The sequence below is a fragment of the Mus musculus genome, chromosome 6 (genome assembly GCF_000001635.26).
Source record: "Mus musculus strain C57BL/6J chromosome 6, GRCm38.p6 C57BL/6J".
NCBI classification, from domain to species: Eukaryota; Metazoa; Chordata; class Mammalia; order Rodentia; family Muridae; genus Mus; species Mus musculus.
In genome coordinates this window covers 5,237,081-5,253,228 of record NC_000072.6, presented here as the reverse complement: position 1 = coordinate 5,253,228, position 16,148 = coordinate 5,237,081, and the positions used below count along the sequence as shown (strand labels likewise).

At 42.7% G+C, this 16,148-nt stretch overlaps 1 protein-coding gene across 5 annotated transcripts in view; it reads left to right on the top strand.

The window, feature by feature from the left end:
- Positions 1–16,148, top strand: part of Pon3 (paraoxonase 3) — a 40,030-nt gene that overhangs the window by 3,057 nt on the left and 20,825 nt on the right. For 3 of the 5 annotated variants that reach the window (NM_173006.2, XM_006505089.4, XM_030255426.1), the window contains 2 exons: positions 6,896–6,951; positions 12,251–12,416. In NM_173006.2, the coding sequence (NP_766594.1) occupies positions 6,896–6,951; positions 12,251–12,416 (222 nt within the window). Of the gene's footprint in view, positions 1–6,895; positions 7,182–12,250; positions 12,417–16,148 lie in introns of all 5 variants that reach the window. The other 2 variants (NM_001363812.1, XM_011241062.3) reach the window with 1 other exon arrangement.

Here is a 16,148-nt window from a genome sequence, read left to right as displayed (position 1 = left end):
TTTGATTTCTGAGGCAGTCTCTCAAGTATCTCAGGCTGGCTTTGAACCTATTACCTACCCCAAAATGAACTTGAGCTTCTCTTCTAAGTGCTGAGGACAAAGGGGTGCTCTATAGCGTCCTTGAGTGGTGGGGGTGGGTAGGACCTCTGGCTTAGGTTCTACCAACCGAGCTACATCCGCAGCCCTGTTCCAGGAACGTAGAAATGGTTTGTGAGTCGGGCGTGGTAGCGCACACCTTTAATCCCAGAGGCAGAGGCAGGCAGATTTCTGAGTTCGAGCCCAGCCTGGTCTACAGAGTCAGGACAGCCAAAGCTACACAGAGAAACCCTGTCTCAAAAAAACAAAAAACAAAACAAAAAAAAAAAGGTTTGTGTTGCCGGGCATGGTGGCACACACCTTTATTCGTAGAACTAGGGAGGAAGAGGCAGGTGGATTTCTGAGTTTGAGGCCAGCCTGGTCTACAGAGTGAGTTCCAGGATAGCCAGGGCTATACAGAAAAACCATGTCTCAAAAAACCTAAATAAATAAATAAAATAAAATAAAAAATAAATGGTTTGTGCTGCCAGGAAGAGACTGGAAGAAGGGAAGGAAACAATTCCCTAGGGAACCTTGGTGTTTCAGAAACCAAAGTGTTAAAAGGGATTCTGCGGGGAAGGAAGGCATGAACATACGCAGCATATGTGGATTTCTGAAGTTAGCGGGCACTTCCACCACCTCACAGCAGTTTGGGATGGAGCAAGCATCAGAAGGAGGCTCACATGGTATCTTCAGAGAAGCTGCACCAGTAGTCTGTGTGTTCCAGCCCAAACAGAGGTCTCAGGTCAGAAGTGACAGAATCTTCAGGATTCAAAGGGTTCCAGGGAATTGTCACGAGGGTTACATTCTGCTTGGTTTTAAGACCCTTCCCCTGGGGTCACAGTACAAGTCTTAACAGACAATAGACTATAGAGACTCGAGTTCACTTTCTTATAAAAATGAGGCCCTCGGTTCAAGTCCCAATAAAGACCCAAAGGCCAAAGGCACACACACACACATACACAGTCACTCACACACATGGCAACAATAAACAAAACCAAAGACATCTTTTAAATGGGTCAGGCTTACTGTAATATGAAAAATAAGGCAACAGGACATTCACCTACTTGCTCACTCTCTAGAGCGCTGGTTCTCAGCCTTCCTCACGCTGCAGCCCTTTAATACAGTTTCTCGTGTTATGGTGACCCCCATCATTAAATCATTTTTTTTGCTATTTCATAACTAATTTTGCTACTGTTGTTAATCGTAATATGAATATTTTTGACAATGGAGGTTGTGACCCACAGGTTGAGACCCACTGATCTAGAGAGTAGCAGCCACACACATTGCATGCTTATGTCTCAAGGCATGAGCCTGCCAAGCTGTTTAGGGAAATAATTACATTACAGGATTTTTTGATGTCTACTGTAATTCTCAAATTATATAAGTTAGCTAAATTTGAGAAACTAAAGCTATAGTTAATACTGTAAGCCATAGGTCAATGTCTTTATTACTCAAATAGTTTAATAGGCTTAAACGAGATGGAAAAAAAAAACCCATGTTTTGCATCTGTCACATGTTTGTATTTTATGTTTGAAGAACTGAAGATGTTAGAATGACTGCAGTCCATTAGTTAATAAAACAATGCTGATGATTACGTAAAAACAAGACACAACTACAACTACAACCAAACCATCAAGTTCTCGTGTCAAAGGTGTGGGCCCACAAGTGTGATGCTAACTTCTTTGCAAGCTCCTGTTCTAGCTTCACAGATCTATAAAGCTCATGTGATTCTCTGTGCTTTGCATGGAGGACACTGATTGCGTGAGCTGCCTTGATGGTCCAGATGTTCACCTGCATTAGGGATTGGGGTCGTTTTCTTCCATGCCTCTGCAGTCTCTATTGTATAATGTTAATATATGTTTTTAGTATAGATGTTCCAGAAAAGTCTTATTGTAACAGAAGATGCAAATAGCTAGAATATTACTAAATGAAAGCTGACCAAAAGGTGACTAGATATGTAAATGGAGATAGCTAAGAAGACATTAGTCATAAGCCCTAAGTATTTGATGGTCGAGGGTTTTATGTAGCAATGGAGCAGCACTGAAGGACTGTAAGTGGAGTACAGCAGACACATAGCCAAAGAAAGTTCTTTTTGTTTCTTTACAATGAGACAGGCGAGCATGTGCGTGTGTGTGCATGTGTGTGTGTATGTGTGTATGTGTGTGTGTGCGCGCGTGCGTGTGTGTGTATGTGTGTGTGCATGTGTATGTGTGTGTGTATGTGTGTGTATGTGTGTGTGTATGTGCGTGTGTGTGTGTGTGTGTGTGTGTGTGTGTGTGTGTGTGTGTGTTCGGTTTACTGGAGCTCTGGGTGTGAGCTTACTTAGGCAAGCACCCTAGACCTAAGCTGTAAGTGTAGCTTTTTCTTTTCAACTCGTGGTTTTGTTCCGTTGCTCAGGCTAGTCCTGGAAGGAAGCCTTGAACTCAGGCATGTCCTGATTTTATCTTCTTGCCCAGGCCCTGGATGATCCTGGGATTGCAGGCCTAACCTTCCAGCCCCCGCTGAAATCAAACTTTTGAAGTTAATTCATCAGTGGGGAAAAAAACCTCTTCCTTTTTGTATGTTTATTTTTCTTTCCCCCTCTCATCTTCTCCTCCAATGATTGTATCCACATACAGTCTTGCTATATAGCCATGGCTGGCCCTCACGGCATGGCAGCCCTCCTGCCTTGTGTTCCCAAGGCTGAGATGTTAACTGTGCACCCCAGGTTCCTTACAGGAAGAACTGACAGGTACAACCATTCTTCTCCCTTCCTTGCTTTCTTCCTTCTCTACTAACTTTTCCTTCCCCAAGCCTATGTGCATTGAGAATTACATAACAAGGACGTCGTGTGGCATCTCTTGGCATCCAGGCAGAGCTACACTTGAAATAATGTGTGGGCCCGCTGAATGAGGGATTTCTGCAGGCAGGGTTATCAAGTTAGCAGTGTTGGATTTGGTAGTTTTCAGCTTTTCCTTCTTCCTGCACCTTCCCAGTCTCTAAGATGCACTGCTGCTCCATAGTAAAGTCCATTTATTTACTCAGCTGACAGTCAGAAACTTCCTCCCAAGGTATGAAATAATAATAATAATAATAATAATAATAATAATAATAATAATAATAATAATAATAGCAGCATATAGAAGTTTCTGGAGTGACACTGTCTTGAGGTATTTACAGGGAATGATTGGAGAAAGGAGGACATTATTGAACTGATGTCCTAGTAGGCTTGATTAGATGGAACATTATAAGCTCTGAGAGAAAGAGAGGGAGCTGAGAGTTTTGACCATAGCTGGGTATAGACTGGCAGGATGGAGAAAAGGGAGAACTCAGAAAACAGGACCCCGGACATCTCACTTCCACTGCTTTCCCTACTGTTGAGATGCCTGGGACTTGTCCTGTAGATTCCGTGTAGTCGAGAGTGTGGGTGGTGGGGTGGAATGCTGTCAGTCCTGTTGATGCTTTTACACCTCAGAGAGCAAAGCACCAACTTCTATGTGCTCTGGTGCAGTGGCGTGGTGGGAGGGAGGGCAATAAGAAAACACAGGACCCCGGAACACTGCATGTTAGGGCAGGGTGATGCTGTTATGGGAGCTATGCAAAAATGGCATTTGGAGAGAAAAGGAGACAAATCAGAGATCTCACGACTCAGAATATCTTGTATAGAGGTTAATTGAGAAGCTAAACCACAGTGTGTGTTATGACATGATTAATATCCTTTCAGTTGGAAATACTGTAAGTCAAAACTACGTTTCATACTCCTAACTCACAGAGCGTTCCTAGGAACATCTCTGTAGGGAGGACATCTTTCTTCCCCAAGACAGGGAGCAGCCCCTGCTCACATGGCTCAGGCCCCATGGAGAACTGTGGAGATCGGAAGTCAGAACCAAGGGTGATGTTTCTCCTGAATGCATTTTCATTTTCCTGTCATTGGAAAGGTGAAACCTCCTAATCACGTCACTGTCAACTGGACATCTGTACTCAGAGATTATGTTCATAGCATTTATTTCTTAAATGAGACAACACTCAAATTGCTAACATGGTTACCTCTTAAGTTAAACAGGTTGCATCAGGATTGTCTACAATGAAAAGCCAGATAATGTGTCCAGTACATAGATACAACATGAAATAAAACCACACCTTGTTCCCAGGAAGTTTTCAGGCTAATAGCCAATTAACAAGCAAGATACAGAGCACTGTGAAAAAATGTCATGTTGGAGTTACCCAAAGGCAACAATATTTGCATATAAAGATGAATGCTAAATCCATGAAAGCTTTGACAAGCTGAAGCAATGGCCTCATGCTGTGTGTGTATATCTGTGTGTGTATTGTGCTCTCTCTCTCTCTCTCTCATTCTCTCTCTATGTGTGTGTATATATAAATGAATAAATCTAGCAGACTTCCACTACTCAAGGAAGCACCAATACATAGCTAGAATGTATCCAGGAGGGCAGGATAAAAAGGAACTGAGCCTGGGCCAAAATATGAATAGATTTGGAACTACACAAGGAGCGTGAGATTTGTACAACTATCTCTAGCCGGCCTTTAGCGGCCTTTAAAGTCAGGGTGGGGGGAATGATAGGGTCGGCTTAGCAGGTCAGAAAGACGTAAGCACAGACCATGGCCTATGGAAGAAGCTGGACTATTAGGAACCTGTTGTAGAAACCCAGGAGAACATAGAAGACAAATAAGGGAAAGTTTGGGGGATGAAAGAATAGGGGGGTGGCAAAGATAGCTCCATGTTCCTTGCTCTGAGAACCTGAGGATAGAAGTTGCCATTCATTGTCGTTGAAAGATGGAAAGGATAAAATAAGGAAATGTCCAGATCTGTTTGGAGCCTGTTGAACATGAGAAACCAGGTGGGGTGTTCAGCCCTGGATGATCGTAGGAGTCTGAACTTGCAAGAAGGACTTGATGCAGATCAGAGAATTGAGAGCAAGTGGATGGCAACTGAAAGCACAGGACCGACTGGGCTGTTTGCTCTGCCTTGAGATACAAGGTGAGGGCAGACAGACTTTATTCTATATTCAGAGCAGAGTGAGAGATAAAGGCAACAGGAAACCAAGAAGGGGTGATCAGAGAGGTGGGAGAAATATCAAACGGGTAGCCACCCTGTGATGCGGAATGACTATTTCACCTGTGGGTTTTCCCAGCGTGTATTTCACTCCATATGGAAATAGCATCAAGCTTTTCAAGCCATCTGGGCATCAAATATAGGTAAAGCTTGATGAACAAAACTGCCCAGGGGATGGGAAGCTCCGGTTGATTGTAGTTTTCACATTACTAGTTGGGCATTAGTTTCTCTCCCATCTCCTGCCTTCAGCACCTCTTGCTCACCCTTCTATTGGTTCAAACTTAGCTTTTCTTTGGCTTTTGTCCTGATTTTCTTTTCCACATCTACCCATATTCTCTCCCAGTTGCTTAGTGACAACCTGGCAATCCATTTCCCCAGGTAACCATTTCCCATGTGTTCCAATTATTGTGGCTCTGTAACAGACAGCCCCACACCTAGTGACACTGAACAGTAAGTTAGGACGTAGTGACACACAGCTGTAATTCTAGCATTCATGGGGCTGAGGCAGGAGGATCAAGAGTCCAAGGTCCTTCTAGGCTACCTAGGGAAACCCTGTCTCACATCAAACAAGAAAATCCTAGTTGTTTTTCTTACAATGTTGGCTGGGCTTAGTGAAGAAAGTCCAGTTGTTCCATTCACACTATCAAAGATGACTCACAGTTTGGGAATAAGCCACCTGGGAGCCCCTATCTTTTCTCCCCATCTTTTGTGTTCTTTACATCCCTCACTCTGTAGCGTTGAATAACCCATCTTCTGTATTTTACTTCAGGGCACATCCTTGAGAGAGTGGAGGAGGGAGAGAGAGGAGGAGGTAGAGGAGGAAAGAAGGAACACAAAAAGGAAGAGACAGAGAGACTACATCAGAGCAGCTATGGCTATGACATTTAGCCTCTAAAGTCACATGGCATTGTGTTTACCCCACTTCATTGTCAAGACAATATCAAAGTTCCCTCAGGCTTTTGGGAAGAGAATTCAGTCCTTGCCTCACTGTGGAAGAGTGTGGAAAATCGCATCAGCTGCTGGGGTGGAGCATGGGGCTGGGCTCTGATGTTTATTTAGCCATATTCGATAACCATCGCCTCCAGAATCAGCCCCACTCCCACGTCTTACCATAATTTATCTCTATTAGAAACTGTCCTCTGGCCCATCCCGCTCACGCACTGTATACTTCTTTCCACAGAAAAAATGCTCAAGGATCTTAAGGAGGTGATTGGACCCAACGCTTTCTATTTAAACTGTTCTCCACAGCCTGTCCCTAGCATGACTATCACCCACTGAACGCTTATTCAATAACTTCTCAGTGTAATTGTGCGTGCTTAGGTCTGGCAGGTTGTAGAATGAAGAACCCTTGGCAGAGAGGTTTCTCAGGAATTGACTCGGTGTTGACTAAACAGTCCCATTCAGTAAGTGAGGAGCGGTCTTTTGGGAGGAATATCACAGACTTTCTCAGTATACGCCCAGCAAGTTGTCATTTAAAGAATAAAACTAGGATATGATTTTATTTTTATAGAGTAGTTTGCTTTGCACTTTTCTCCTTGAAAAAAGGGAATTTTAAGGAAGAATTTAATGCTTGTAGAGACAGACGTTAAGTGTTCCAAGAGCAGGTATGCCTGTGGGATTTCTGAAAGTTACCATAATTTTCCAAGTCAATGATTGAAACAGTCGGTGCATTTTCCAAAAGAACTCAAAAGTTTGGGCTATTGAACTTCTTTGAAGGCTCCACATATGCATCTTTGTGATTATTTTCTGCTTTGTGTTTTGCAGAGAATGGCTCTGAAGATATTGATATACTTCCTAGCGGGCTGGCTTTTATCTCCACTGTGAGTATTTGCCAACCGCTCTGACGCTCACATCAATAGCTGTAGAGGCCGTGCATTAAAGTTTCCAGCCCAAGATGCCAGATGGACCCCTACATGCTCTTGCCACCTCTGGGTAGACCAGTCAACTACAAAAGCCAAATTGCAATCTGGAGGCCTAATTAGAGCACCACAGGCATGCCTAACTCTGGCCGCCTCATGTGGGCTGCTTCCCATGGTCAGCTGCATGCTCGGTTAGTGTCTCCATAAATGTGTATTGATGTGCATTTGGCTGACAGTCTGGTCTCCAAACTGCTTTGTTGCTTCTCAGCTCCATCACTGACTTATTGGGGGGTACTTTGGTGTCTGGTAGTCATCTTCTCACTAGCCAGTATTCTTGCCATGCCTGCTTATGTGGGCAGCTCTTTAAATGGTAGTGAGTTTAAAAATCAATAGTTGGACTCTCAGCTATTCCTTCAATGTGTTTCCATGAGTTAGAGAAGAAACTACTTAGTTCTCTATACCACCTTGACACGTTTTAAAAGACCAGGACTTTATGCTTGAGAACAACAACAACAAAAAAAAATAGCAAAGAAAGAAAAAAGGAAAGAAAGAAGGAAGGGAGAAAGGAAGAAAGGAAGAAAGAACAATGTATTTATTGCATGTTGAAGGTTTTCATGCATTTATCAAGCCAATAGCACACTGGGATAGGGTTTGGGATTTACTGGTTTTGTTTTTGTGGTATTTAACAATATGAACTAACCAGTACCCCGGAGCTCTTGTCTTTAGCTGCATATGTATCAAAAGATGGCCTAGTCGGCCATCACTGCAAAGAGAGGCCCATTGGACTTGCAAACTTTATATGCCCCAGTACAGGGGAACGCCAGGGCCAAAAAGGGGGAGTGGGTGGGTAGGGGATTGGGGGGGGTGGGTATGGGGGACTTTTGGTATAGCATTGGAAATGTAAACGAGGAAAATACCTAATGAAAAAAAATTAAATTAAAAAAAAAAAAAAAGATTGAAACCAGAGGTTTGTGCATATCAGGAACCCTGCCACCTCACTAAGTCCAGAGCTTGGGATCCAACACTTTGAAAAAGTGGATTTACCACATTTTCAGTGTGAATTTTGTGGTTGTAGTTGTTGCTAGAATTGCATGTGAAATATTTCATTTTTTCCCACACCACTAACTCACATAAATTTTAAGTCTAAATATTTTTGGCTCAAAGAAAGACATTCTTCAGGTGCGGCGATCTGAGTGTGCAGGTTCTTAAGTAAGCAGAGTCTAGTACAGAGGTCTCGGTTGGATTTTAAATACTGAGAGGCAAGATTGTCTTTCTTTACTTTTCCTTCTAGCTCAAAAATAAAACAGAGCTGTCTGGAAAAGTCTCTTTTTTCCTTGACCTCAATTTTCTATTGTCAAGTTTGATTTTCTGGGCTGTGCCAAACAGACCCACAAACATGATTATTCTGTGTGGTTAGGAGATGCCATCACTGTTAGGAAGCATTTGTTGTTCTGACTCTGTGCTTCCCCCTGGCAGCAGAGAAGGATCCATTATCACCACAAGCACTGTGTGAGAGATGCCTGCACCCCTGCTCTTTCCATCCAGCTGTGAACTGGCAACTCCTGCTTGGAGTGAGCTCAGCACTATCCATGCTCTTTGCTCTGTTTCTAATCTTCCTGCGTTCATTATCTTGTTCTCCTTGGCCTCTCCTATGACCTTCCTGCTTTTCTCAACAATGTTTAGAAGTTGCAGATTTAGAAAGGGATTCTATGCAGATAGATACTCTTAGCATTTATAAAGTGACCAAGAGGGTATTTCCCCCTAGCCTTGAGATGGGCTTGCTTGCTGCTCACAAGATTACTCTCACCCTCCCACTTTGCCAGTTTAACTTCTGGTTCTCAGTGAAGCCTCCTTGTGAAGGTACTCAGATTCCTCAGCAAGCCTTCCCTGGTTCTGCTGTTGGAGATGGATGGACTATCCTAGGTACCACCCTAAGCTGATATGTTCTTGTTGCAATGTCAAGCAACTAAGTTCCTTGAGCTGGGGACTTGGATGTGTTCATTAATGCTCCAGGCACCCAGCCTAGGACTGAACATATGAAATCCGAGGACGAGTGAGGACCGTGGAGAGGTTCAATGAAGGTATGTGCACACATGCCTACAATGTGCAGGAGAAAATCAGAACCTCAAAGCGACTGAGTGGCATGGATGAATTTGCATGCTGTTACTGGCATCCAATACGATTGCTCCCAGCAATTCTAACCCAACAGAACGCCATGAAGAAGAGAAACCTAAATCTTCTTCCAGAAGTATTTCCTTGGTGCTCTTAATCAAATGTCTTACTCTTGCTTCTGTCAAATCTTGTTTGTTTAGAGCATCTGGTTTCTTTGTTTGATGACAGTGTCTCCATGACACCATAGGACTTGTAGAAATATGCTGCCTTCACACACACACACACACACACACACACACACACACATACACACACACACAGAGGGAGAGAGAGAGAGAGAGAGAGAGAGAGAGAGAGAGACCCTTTTTAATGATGTGTGTGGATTCAATGCAGCATATCCCTATTTATTGTGTGGCCATACAATGAATGATTCAGGCAAATACCTTGATGTCCCTAACATTTACTTCTTCGGTATTGCTAGTCTTTGATTCAAACACATTACTGACAAGTTAGCTGTAGAGAGATGAACTGGGTATTGAATTTTATGGCCCAGTGGAATAGTGGCACTCTTAATGGAGAAGAATAAATATGCACGAGAGGGAGGGTCTGGAGGGACGTGTTTTGGACAAATCTCCATGAAGCTAACCTTAGGAAGAAATAAGGGATGGAGGCTACAGTACCAGAGAGAGGTTCTGAGTAATCATGGGTATGTGAGGATCATTGCAGGCTGTGAAATAGCTAAAGCTTTCTGAATGAAATCTGTAGGAAAGAGCACAAGGAGGAAAGGGGGGTCTAAGGACAGATGAAAGAAAAACCCAAGAGGCAGAAATAAAGACAGAAGTTCTATCTTAGACCTCTACTCCTGACTTTTTGAAATGAATGAAGGAGGCACACGTCCAGAGACCAACAGCTGTAGACAGAGAAGGGCTGTCAAGGAAGACACTCTGAGACTGTTGCCATGACGAGGTGGTTGGGTTTCCACAAAATACTGGAGGCACAGTGTGGATCCCAGAGAAAGAAGAGTCGGGGCAAATCAGGTAATAAGACTGGGGGATATCTATGAGAAATTTCAGGAGAAACAAAAAGGTAAACACATATTTGAAGGAAGTAAGAAAAAGAATGATTATTTTGAGGAATGAGAAATGAACGAAATTGCAGGAGAAGTCATTAATGAAAAATAAGGAATAAAGCAAGATGGAGGTTGGGGGTCATACGGAACAGGAGGTCAAGGAAAGAGGTGACAGACTTAAGCGAGCAGCAGACAGTGTCTTCATCAAGAGAAGAGGGAGAAGAGAAGAACTGAAGGGTCATTCACAGAAAGGAGTCCGAGACAATTCATACCAGATGCCATGGTGTTTCTAGAGAGGAAGGAGGCAAACGATCATTCGGGGTGAAGCAGTGTGGCACGTGGACTTTCTGAAATGAAACACACTTAGGATACATGTGTGAAGAACAGAATGCAGTCTCTATGACAATGAACAGGAAATCCAATGGTCCGTGGTGACTTCCAGATGATGCTGGCACCTGTGCTGACTTGTGGCTGGCGTTGTTTATGACTACACACTATAACCGCTGGAGGGATAGGATCAATAGAGTTAATTAAACCACACACTCCTTCTCTATTCTTTGGAAATGGAAACTGTCACTATCAAGATTGAAAAGAATCTTAGCCATCATACGTTTCAGTTGCTTTATTTTATGAAACAGCTTCTCAAGGCCTAGGAAGACCAAAGGACTCTAAGTAAGTAACACAGCTTGGTCCCTTGCACTGTAATTTGTGCCTTAATTCTTTCTAAGATAAAAATGCTTCCTTTTTCTCAAAAGTGGTTTTTCCTGTATTCACAAACAAAGAATGGTGTTGCAGAAAGAGGAACACTCCTCCATTGTTGGTGGGATTGCAAGCTTGTACAACCACTCTGGAAATCAGTCTGGCGGTTTCTCAGAAAATTGGACATGGTACTACCGGAGGATCCCACAATACCTCTCCTGGGCATATATCCAGAAGATGTTCCAACTAGTAAGAGAGACACATGCTCCACTATGTTCATAGCAGCCTTATTTATAATAGCCAGAAGCTGGAAAGAACCCAGGTGCCCCTCAACAGAGGAATGGATACAAAAAATGTGCTACATTTACACAATGGAGTACTACTCAGCTATTAAAAAGAATGAATTTATGAAGTTTCTAGGCAAATGGTTGGACCTGGAGGGCATTATCCTGAGTGAGGCAACCCAATCACCAAAGAACTCACACAATATGTACTCACTGATAAGTGGATATTAGCCCAGAAACTTAGAATACCCAAGGTATAAGATACAATTTGCAAAACACATGAAACTCAAGAAGAATGAAGACCAAAGTGTGGACACTTTGCCCCTTCTTAGAATTGGGAACAAAACACCCATGGAAGGAGTTACAGAGACAAAGTTTGGAGCTGAGACAAAAGGATGGACCATCTAGAGACTGCCATATCCAGGGATCCATCCCATAATCAGCCTCTATACGCTGACACCATTGCATACACTAGCAAGACTTTGCTGAAAGGACCATGATATAGCTGTCTCTTATGAGACTATGCTGGGGCCTGGCAAACACAGAAGTGGATGCTCACATTCAGCTATTGGATGGATCACAGGACCCCCAATGGAGGAGCTAGAGAAAGTACCCAAGAAGCTAAAGGGATCTGTAACCCTATAGGTGGATCAACATTATGAACTAACCAGTACCCCGGAGCTCTTGACTCTAGCTGCATATGTATCAAAAGATGGCCTAGTCGGCCATCACTGGAAAGAGAGGCCCATTGGACTTGCAAACTTTATCTGCCCCAGTACAGGGGAACGCCAGGGCCAAAAAGGGGGATTGGGTAGGTAGGGGAGTGGGGTGGAGGGTATGGGGGACTTTTGGGATAGCATTGGAAATGTAAATGAGGAAAATACCTAATTAAAAAAAAAAAAAAAAAGAATGGCGTTGCTGGCTGTGCTCCTTCCCCAGATCAGACAACGGCTGTAGGTGACAGAGAGAAAATTCACCAAGTCAAAATGAAATGCAGAACCTGGGACATTTTTGTTTGGCTTTGAGATTTTGGCTTCCATATGATAATAGCGTTTAAATATGCATATGTGTGTACACTGGTTCTCTGTTTCTGCAGGGATTAAAATATCCGGGCATGCCAGCGTTTGCACCGGACAAACCAGGAAGAATCTTTCTGATGGATCTGAATGAGCAAAACCCAGAGGCGCAAGCACTGGAAATCAGTGGTGGGCTTGACCAGGAGTCACTAAATCCTCACGGGATCAGCACTTTCATCGACAAAGGTACAAGACAAATGACTAAGAGAAAGGGAAGCTGGAGGGAAGAGATGCCATAGACCCCCTACAACTCAGCATTCATGCTAAAGCTATAGGGCAGGCGCTATTCCACCAAAGAAATGTATGGAATAATTGCAAAAGTTTTAATGTTCACAGGGAACATTTTTTAAAACAGTGAAGGATGTGAAGGATGGCTGACCTGAGAGACCCGAGTGGGCTCCTTTGATCCACTTTGCTTCTTATTTGACTCCCATAACCTGTTTAAATAAGAAATCAAACATATAACGTGAAAATAATAATATAACAGGAAAAATCATACCATAAGGGAAAAAGAGATAAATTGGAATCTTGGAAACTGAAACCCCAGTTTTGTGCCTAATAATACCACCAAGAAAGTGAAAAAATGCTCGAAGAATGATAGATAATATCTGCAAATAATATGTCTGATTCAGAGCTTGTAGAGACAATATCAGTGTTACAACTTGTCTTAATTACTGCTCTATTACTGCGAAGAGACCCCGTGACCCAAGTAAGTTGGGGAAGGAAGGGATTATGTGGCTTGTACCAAATAATAAAGTAAGTCAGAGCTGGAATTCAAACAAGGCAGGAATCTGGAGGCAGGAGCTGATGCAGAGGCCATGGAGGTGCTGCTTACTGGATTGCTCATTACTGCTTGCTCAATCTGCTTTCTTATAGAACCTAGAACCACCAATCCATGAATGGCACTACCCACAATGGCCTGGGTCCTTCTCCATCAATCACTAATTAAGAAAATATCCAACAGTTCGATCATATGGAAACATTTTCTCAACTGAGGTTCCCTCCTTTCCAATGACTCCAGCTTGAAGCAAGTTGACATTAAACTATCTAGCATGCCCCTTAACATCCAAAAGACAAATGAACCTGTTTAAATGTGGACAGGTATCTGAATAGATATTTCTCTTATGAAAGTATACAAATGCCAATTAAGGTGTTAAGAGACATTTGACAATTTCAGCAACCTGTGAAAATGCAGATGAAGTAAAAATCAGTCACTTCTTCATATATTCAAGGATGAGAATAATAGAAGGGACATGAGGCTAGGTACAGGGCAATGGGTCACCGTACCTACCCATTATTCTTGAAACTCCGATATTGAGAGTGGAGACCAGTGGATCCTCAGAGTTCACCAACCATCCAGTTAAGACCCTACCCCCCCCCCAAAATAATCAGTGAGTTTCCAGGTCAGTGAGAGACCTTGTCTCAAGGCAGTAAGGCAGAAAGTAATAGAGGAAGACATACTCACTGATGTGCATGTAGCACATATAAATACATTACTATTACTACTACTACCACTACCACCACCACTACAACTATTACTACAACTACTGCTCTCTCTCTCTCTCTCACACACACACACACACGCACACACACACACAGAGTGAGAGAGAGAGAGAAAACAAGTAACAACAAATATAAGCAAAGATGTGGAGAAATTGGGCTCCTTCACTGGCAATATTGTGAGAGGTGCATCCACTTTAGGAAACAGTCTGTCAGTTCAAAATATTGTGTTACCATGTGATACAGTAGCTTTGCTCTCTGGTGTGTGATCAGCAGGACTGGCAACACTTCTACACAAATACTCCCACATGAATGGTCCTATCAGCCTTTTTCCTAGTACTCACATGCCCATTAACTGATGAGCATGGAACATAGTTTATACAATAGACTACAATACAATACAATACAGTATCATTTGGCAATAGAAAGAATGAGCTGGGATAGTGTGCTATGACCCTGGGCAGATGCTGGGAAGAAGGGGAAGTAGAAAGGAACATCTAAACAGTGGGGCATTTACATGGGGCCTGATGTAAGCATTCCGGAGCTAAGTAGTGGTTATTACTACACAACTCTAAGAATATACTAAAACGCACTAACGTTTACATTTTGCAAGACTGGATTTAATGGCATGTGACTCACATCTCAAGAAACTACCTCAGAAACAAATCTTATATTATTCACTTTGAAAATAGCAATCTTTAGTACATTTTGCTTGTTTATATCCCATAATTCCAAACTAATTTAAATATAATTTATTTGTGAATCCATTGAACACACAGATGCCATTGTATAAATGAAGGGGGTATCTCTCTGCCCCAGTATTTGTTTCTACTTACTAGTTTTTACTATTGTTTTCTTATCTAAATATATTCACCATAAAAAATGTATGCAACACATTCATTATGGAATCTGAGAGTCCAGAACAATGACTGAGACAGAATAGGAACTGAGCAAACAGGTATCTGGTGCGCGAGGGACTATGGATGTGATGGCATCAGACAAGTTACAGTAATACTCCATTTAATAAGATGGAGAAGCTGGAGTTGCCAGGAATGTGATACAGGGTTGACTTCTCTGAGTAACTCTGGCTGCTTCAGAGTTAGAAGGTAGGTGCTTTCATTTATCGCGTGTCTCTTACTCGGTAAAACTCGGGAAGCTCATTATACTTAGTCCCTTACAGCCACAACTTGTTTGCCTGACACTGCCCTGGCTAACGCATTCCAGTGAGAGCCGAGTAGTCAGATTAACGGAGACTATTTCACTGTATAGGATGTTAGAGTTAGGGATATCAGGAGCTGAATGTTCTAAGATAGGATCAGCTTATGGATTATCTGTCAGCCATACACTGAAGCTTCCAGACATTCAATGTTCTGTGATTGACAACCTATTTTATTTATTCCTAAATTAAGGGATTAATTCACAGACCAAAATGTCCCACAGAGAACTGTCAGGCTGTAGAACAAAGTTTATCTTCATTAAGCACCTCTTCCACCTAATTTGCCTGGAACAGCTAAATGTGGTCAAGGGCCCTGAATGTAAATTTCATATGTCAGGCCTCAGACCTGCTCCATTACATGTTCAGTAATTACATGGAGGAAGTGAACAGGAACAAGAGATACAGAACAAATTTCACAGTGAGAGGACAGGACCAGACCAGTCCCTCAAAACCTCAGACACACAGCTTCTAATAAGTCTATGAAGGCCACTACCCTCAATCCTCTTCAGGGCACTCTACATTCCAGAGTGAAAGCAGGTATCTGGGAGCATTCTTGAGGTTGGTGATGCCTAGGATTAGCTGGCTTGTTTCCATTGGCGTGTTTACTTTACAAGTCCACTGAGTTCAGTAAATATAGTTACTCTACTCAGGTATTTCACTTGTGTTAGAAGTTCGTTGTCCATCTGGGAAAGGGCTTATTTGAAAGCATTCGCATGCCCTGAGGTTTCTTGAACTTCTGTCGAAATGTAGACCTTTGTGACACACCCCAAAATTTCTCAGCAGACATGATTTGTTTGCTGACAAACCATCCAGGAGAGTGACATACATGTTTGCCTACCACTGAAGTTCCATCTCTTCTCTTTAGAGAGGGCGTGCTAGTGAGGCTGTGGAGACCATTGCACAAACACCCATGCTTTGCACCATTGCTTGGTAAACTTGCTATGTTGATAAAATTGCTGGGATATCCCCTACTGGAGTTTCAATTTCTCCAAAAATAGAAGCATCTAGCATTGGTGTTAATGACCTGACAGGCAGGCAGTACCATAAAAGCAGCCGTTGCACAGTAGTACCTGCCTATAAAATGCCAGCAACTCACAACTGGAACCTTGAAGCTCAAGATAAGCTTGGGAACATAGCAAGACCCCATCTCAAGGCAAAACTAAAGACCTGGGAGATGATTGGGTTTTTAAAGATGCCTAATA